This window comes from Poecilia latipinna, unplaced genomic scaffold (genome assembly GCF_001443285.1).
Source record: "Poecilia latipinna isolate Pla-1442-1.1 unplaced genomic scaffold, P_latipinna-1.0 Scaffold327, whole genome shotgun sequence".
Lineage (NCBI taxonomy): Eukaryota > Metazoa > Chordata > Actinopteri > Cyprinodontiformes > Poeciliidae > Poecilia > Poecilia latipinna.
In genome coordinates, this window is record NW_015112943.1 from 239,595 (window position 1) to 246,843 (window position 7,249).

General features: G+C 38.1%; 1 protein-coding gene across 2 annotated transcripts in view; it reads right to left on the minus strand.

Annotated features, from left to right (window-relative positions):
- Window positions 1-5,062: 5,062 nt before the first annotated feature.
- The window catches only part of mcl1b (MCL1 apoptosis regulator, BCL2 family member b), a 14,565-nt gene continuing 12,378 nt past the window's right edge, over window positions 5,063-7,249 (minus strand). The window contains exons 2-4 of one of the 2 annotated variants that reach the window (XM_015035183.1): window positions 6,382-6,919; window positions 5,838-6,088; window positions 5,063-5,753 (exon numbers count right to left, since the gene is read on the minus strand). In XM_015035183.1, coding sequence (XP_014890669.1) covers window positions 5,637-5,753; window positions 5,838-6,088; window positions 6,382-6,835 — 822 coding nt within the window. In that variant the 5' untranslated portion in view covers window positions 6,836-6,919 and the 3' untranslated portion in view covers window positions 5,063-5,636. Of the gene's footprint in view, window positions 5,754-5,837; window positions 6,089-6,381; window positions 6,978-7,249 lie in introns of those variants that run through there. The other variant, XM_015035182.1, reaches the window with a different exon arrangement.

The window sequence follows — 7,249 nt, forward strand, 5'->3', positions numbered from 1 at the left end:
TACATGGTTTCCAAAATGACTGCTACAAAAAGTTAAAAAAATTATGTAACTAAAAGTCTATGAAGGAGAAAACTGAATTTTCCACAAATTATATAGAGATATGTTTCAAATAATATAAAGATATGTTACATAGAAAAATCTGTGACTACTGAACTGTGAATAGATGAGGTTCTATTGTATCATAGGTTCCAAAAGTTCAGTATTCGCCAATGACAAAGACTGTACACAGCAGTCAGTCTTTCTATGAGATGGTGAAAAAATTCACCCCAAAATTTAAACCATGAAGTTCGAAAAGACATTAATAAAAAGAAGCCACTCCATCGTGTGCTCCAATATTCCCACTTTGGTCATTATATTACTAGTCAAGTTTGGATTAAAACAAAGAGCAGCATACTGGCACCAACACCTAAAACATCAAGCATGGTAGTGGAAGGCTGATGATTTGGGCTTGTTTTGCAACAATTGGACGTAGGCACCTAACTCTTGAGTCAAAAATGAGGCAGTCAGTCTGACGGCAGGGGCAAACTTACCGGGCAACAATAATCCTGAACACATAGAAAAGCAGAAATAGATAAGAACGTTTTGCAACTGCCCTGTCAAAGTCTAGATATTAATCTGATAGAAAAGCAGTGGTGGAGAGTTCATGAGAAGCAAATGCTCCAAAACCTCAATGAACTGACATAACACCTTGTTTTTTCTATTTCACAATCCATCCATCCATTTTCTGTACACCACTGTCCCTTAGTGGGGTCAGGAGGGTTGCTGACGCCCATCTCCAGCGAACGTTTCAGGCGCAAGGCAGGGTTCGCCCTGGACAGGTCGCCAGTCTGTCGCAGAGCAATATTTCAGGATCCATCTTAGTTTAATAATAATAATTTTATATATATATATATATATATATATATATATATATATATATATATATATAATGTTCTATGTGTTTGTGTTCACTTATTTAAATTAATCTGACAATCTGTGAAGACCAGATATTTCTCTAAATATTTCAAACTTCACCCAAATGAAAGTTTGCTTTTATATCATGAGAACACTGCAAAGTTATGATGCTTTCTCAGCGAAATCTACAAACATGATAAGAACTCAATGAAACATTCATTGGCAAAAGGATTTTTGCATAAGATTTGCATGAAGCCGGAAGGCAGTTCAAGAGAAGGTTAGGGGAAAAACATTGAAACTTGAATATTTCAAACTTGTTCCCAATTTTGAACAAGGTTTAAAACTTACTGCATTGTGCATCACTTTGCTTAATTGCTTAGCTCTAAAATCAGCTTAAATGGTAGGTGTAACAAATGTATCACCCATATATCACCCAACCAGTGATATGGACAGACTGATCAAAGATCTCATGTTCTCATGCTGTAGTTATTAAGACCAGCCAATACGTCACAACTGCCAACACGAAGAGACAATCTGTTATACGGCACTATGGTCATCAGTCAAGGAATAAAGTTTCAAGAGACACGATGACTCTACTTTGACAGGAACATGACACATCACCTAGAATTTGATCCTAGCTGAAGTATCAACTCACCAAAAGGAGCCTAATGTTCAAGAGTTCAGACTGAGCTGCAGATGAATGGGAGTCATTTGACCTCTGATCTCCAGTTATTCTTGCCTTCATGTTTAAGGCTTTTGTTCTCGCAGTGCGAACCAACAATGAACTTTATTGATCCAAATCACTTTGATGGTGGATTTGAAGACATCTTACTGTCCAGCGCCCAACAAAGAACTTCAGTATAATCAGAAAAGCATGATGTTGTTGCTCATTTCACCAAACCCAATTATTGTTTAGACCCCAATCATGAATTCATTTTTGTAACTGAATAGGCTGAATCAGAATTGAAACGGCATACGCAGCAAACAGGTTATATTTTCAAAACTGCAAAAGATTTTTTAATTCTTTTTTGAGGTTTGACATCCATTTAATATGATAAAGTCCCAGACTTTACCGTATTAAATGTTTGTGTGGAGCACAGAGTAAACCAATGTTGCTCTATAACTTTTTGCTGCACGTGGCCTGTAAGCTGGCTGAAATAAGGCTAATATAGTATTTTCTCTTGTTTAATAGAAACACAAATTTTGTGTTGAAATAAAGCTGAACTATCCTGGAATGTATGCTAATTAATTGGGCTGTTATGCATAAATACTATTAAAAGGGCTGCATCATATTAAAGTATGGAATTATGGTAGGATTGCTGAAAATTGCATCTTTTTAATACAACTAACCAACACTTTCTTATACTAGAATGCATCACACTGTGTTCTAGTATTAAAAATATACATCAAGACAGGTCAAATATGGATATGAAACAATGACTGACGTCTATATAATATATGCTACCAAAATGGTACTCAAGTGTGATTGTGACAGCTCTAGTTATTATGGTATCAGTTTAAATACTACAGTTCATAACCTGCTTGCAAGATATCTAGTATGCAGCTAATTGTAGGCTGGAAACCCATGCTAATTTGAAAGTTATGCTACATTAAGAGTAAAATGGGAAAAGTTTAGCAAAGATATTCTACAAATCAAGCACTTGAAAACTAGTGCAAATTAACATTTTACATTTTATCAACCCATGCCTAAATGTTATATTTTATAGATGAATAGTTGGTGTGGTGCCAACTATTCATCTCTCTATATTGGATGGAAGAATATATTTTGATTACTTTCTACAATATCTACAAGTAGAATTTGAGTAAAACGCATCATATCTTCAACATCATGTCATAAATTCCAAAGTTAAGGGCTTATCTGATCTTTGGTCCTGGCCTTGAATCAGTGCCAAACTGTTGAAATCCCCTTCGTAAAAAAAATGCAGCAGCCCCAACAATAACCGTTATGTTGGTTGGATTTCCATTAACTGAGGTACTGTTTTTGCTCAAGTCTAAAATTTGCATAAATTATAAAACATGCAGCTTCTCAAGTGGACAAATACATTACAAGGAAGCCCCTGCAAATGTTTGTCCAAAAAGACATTTGGGTTTGCAAAGATGTGAACATAAGCTGGAGTTGAGCTGCAATGTCTGCAAAATAAGCCTTGAAAGTGCAAAATAGATTAGAAGTCACAGTAATTACTGTTTGCCCCACACAGTAACACTAAACACTGAGCACATGCATGCCTTAAAACATTTGAACATTTTTACTAAAAGGCACCTTTGTTAACTGGAATAAGCAGGTATATTCAGAGCTCTCTGCATGATTATATAAACAAAACAGCTGCAACAGTGAGTCAGTGTTTAAATAAGAGGCTTGAGGTCTACTTCTGTAAAGGAGCTAGCTCCAAAAAGTTTTGACATTCAGCTCTGCCTCTTCTTCGCACAGCACAGCTAAAAGTTGTGAAAACTTAGCCCTATCTATTCATCTCAGAACCACAGTTCTCAGTATTGGACGCCTTTGACGCCAAACTTATAGATTACTTCTGTTTAACTATTAACTCGTGCGTCAGCTGACTTCCCAGAAACTGGTGCTTTTTTTAAACAGAAGGGCGTGCTGTTGCTACAGGGAGGCAGACTTGCTCACAACCAATACCCACGCTCAAAAGGCGGTTCCTCCCCGGTATCAGGTTTCAGTTCTGAGAAAGAAGCCGTTGAACAGAACATTTGAGCAATAGAATGGTGAAATGGAGCCATTAGTTTTCAGAACTAAGAGTAACTCCTGTTCCTGCAGATATGTTCTCATGCATCAGGACACATTTCCCTAGTAAAGCAAACAGATTCTCAAAGAAACTCTGTACTCTTAAAGGCCAATTTAGTCTTGGGCTTCTTTATCTTTGCAGATATGCCTTTTGTATGCAGAGAGTAGTTTTAAAACCACTCCCTTAAAACCATCCCGTGAAAGGAATGCAGTTACCTGCTTTAAAGCCTTTCGGTTTGCAGCTGCGCCTGTCTCATAGTTCAGAAGCTGCAAAGTTCAATTCGATAAGTCTGGTAAACCACAACAGATCTACACTTTTAAAGCAAGCAACTAACATTTAGAACAGAAACTGCACAAAAATACCCTTGATTATGCCAATTTGCTTAAAGAGGTTTCCCAGAAGATTTTCAATTAGTTGGAGTTCAGGTTTGGAAACAAAAGATTTAATCTGTGACCAAACCAGTTTGAGTTTCGTCTTCTTTCACTGAGTCACTAGAGCAGAATTCTCTTCTGAAATTGAGACAATATCTAGATAAACTTCTCATCTTTTTTATTTACTTCTGTAAGAATTTCACAGAAGAAATTTAATTTACTAACAAGCAAACAAAAATAATAATAATAAAAAGTGTTAACTTCCTGGATAACTTCCTGTTCCTTTATGGCACTCCCTGCTTTCTGTACAACCAATCCTCTTGGTAAATGCTGCAAACAGCAATTTGAATTTGCCTCAGCCTTTAGATCTCCCCTGAGCAAAACAGCCTTTCTTCAATGAGCCATGTACAGGTAACTAAGAACGTAACCAACATCATTATTCACAGGAGTAAACCAGAGAAGGCCAGCTGTGAATCGTCTCCATGGAGAGTCTCCCCTTCATGTCCTCCACTGTCATGTTTGTTCTGTAACCATAGACTACTGCAGGATCTGAAAACAAGGTGAAGTCCCAAACCATCACCATGGTTTTCCCTGCTAGAGGCTTGATGTGGTGGAAACAAAATATTAAGAGTGCCAGAGAATTAATGAGCAGAATCTCAATCCTTGGTTGGAACCAATAAAACATGTTTAAGTCATCGGTTTCTAGGTAGCTGAAGCCTGTCTGAATCAGGATGTGGATGTTATGCAACTCTGAAGATGTTTTGAACCCCTTTGACCCCAGTTCAGCACTTTGAGCTTGTGCACCAGCTTTGCATAAAAAAAAAAACTCTGCAACGTGCAAAACTGCAGATGCAACCCTGAGCTCAGTCAAATAGGAGGTGCTCAAATTTCGAGGAAACTGCAGCAAGCGCTATATTGGTTGTGGTGTGAATAAACAGAGGTTTCTGACCCATAAAGTGTCAGAAATTTACAGCACATATCCTATTGGTTGTTTAATGTGATTAAGCAAGACTGCCTGTTCAGAAAGACATTATCAAAAGTTCAAACAGTTAGTTTAATTTGTTTTATTATTCTGTACATATGCTTTTAGCTTAAATCTGAATGTAGCAATTGGTGTCTCTTGGACACAGTAATTTGAACAACGACATACTATGTGCAAATCAATCCCTCTACCCCGAACGTTTGTGAACTATCCAGACAAAAGTCCAAATGCTCAAAAGTTTTCAAGGAATGGGTGTCATTCCTGCAAAATGCTATGGATAAATGGCTAGTTTCTATTGGTTTGGCCTGTGGTTTCATTAAAAATGTTTGATAAAATCACAAATAATTTTAGTTGTAAACAGATTGCCCCACCCCCATCCCCCAAAAAAGATTTAAATTAAAAATGTGCTAAATAATAGCATAATCATTAATTTTACATACAATATAATGTCATTAGAAAAATAAATTTATTCATACATAAATAAGTTTCAAAAATGTTTTTTTACAAAAGACAAAAAACAAACAAAAAAAAAAAAAAACATGATATTCAAAGTTAAACTTCCATTTCAGAGTCCAAAACAGAAACTGGAGACAGGAGAGTTCATAAAGGTCTCAAAGTCCAACAAATTCACCTGATGAGAAAGGCTAATGTTGCCCCAATACCAGCGACCCCAACAAACGCCATCAGCGTGTTCCTCACTGTAGACTCAGGATCTGATACTCTAAAGAACTCCACAAAGCCCTCCTGAAAACAAAAACAAAAAATACATTAGTTTCAAATCCACAGAAGGTTCTCAAAGTGAGCCAGCAGTGTGTTGCAATAACTTACCCATGAGTTGTTTTTTGCTAGCCAGTCCCGCTGGTTTTCCAGGAGATACGTGGATATTTCCTGGATCACCAGCTCCACGCAATGCTCTCTGCCCCTTTCCTTCAGGTGCTGACACACTGCAGCCCCGAACGCCACCAGGCTGACGATCCGACCCCAGTTGGTGGTCCCGTCTGAAAAGAGATTCTGTGCTACTTCCGTAACAAACCCCATATTGTCCGGCTGGTTATCCAGAGCAAGCCTGTTGAGCATACCTGAGAGGAAAAGAAATAACTTGGAGTCAGAGATCCATTTCGATTACGGTCAGAGAAGCATTTATGTCGTTACTTTTTACTTCCGCTTAATTGCATAACAAGTAGAACGGGTACATTTTAAATGAAGTATCACTTCCTTGAACGTCTATAAGGGCCAAAAAAGGCTAACGATGGCCAAAACAGCTGTTTTAAACATGCATCCTGTTTTATAAAATATACACTGTAAATATTTCCTGTGGGTGAGGCAGGCTATGACTCAACTGTGGAAAAATCCTACAATGGCGCCTACTTACCATTGTATGCATATCTGTGCTTCGACAAAACGTCCTCCACCACCCTTTTCATCGTAGATAGAGCTTTATTTTGACTCCACCGACACTTTGAAAGTCCTGTAAAATTTCTTAGAAAACTGCCAATAAGCTCCATTGTGTCGTTATCCAGCACTTGGTTGCTCGCACGTACAGCAGACGCGACGGTTTCACTGTCTTGCTGCGCTGGAGTGCATGGCAGAGAGCCTTCGTCGCTGCTCTCCTGGAGGCTTTTTGCAACATATCCATTCGATGCGGTCACTGCGAGATTCGTCGGGCGTTGCTTGTAGGGATCCTTAGGCGAATGAAGAGAATCTACAGTGGCTCCCATTGCGACTTCAGGCACAACGAGCCCCTGGTCGTAGTGTGTTTGTCCATCCCCGACTCCATTTTGAGAAAAAATTAGATAGTTTAACGCGGTTGTCGAATTAGCCGTCATATTTTCCTTTGAAATGGGATTAACTGGTTAACAAAGAAGACTCAGCTAATTGAAAAGGTTAGGTAATTAGTAAAATAAGCCAATCTATAATCCACTCATTCTGTCAGATTCAGGTCCTCAAGAAACGGCTAAAGGAAATGGGAGCCAATAAATATGAACTCTGGACCTGCCCCCTTTGACGTCATTTGCCACGCCCCGCCCCCCAAAGGAAACACTCGCTTAAAAAAATTGCTTTACTCCAGAGTTTGTGCTCACAAACTAATAATTTGAAGTTGAGAACTATTTCATGAACCTGAATATTCACTTAAAACTCGGCTGTGTTCTGACTGATATTAGGAGTTTCAATCTTCTCAGCGAAAATCAATACAATCAAGTAAAAATTAATACAATCAAAAAGTAGCCTTTGTTTTATAT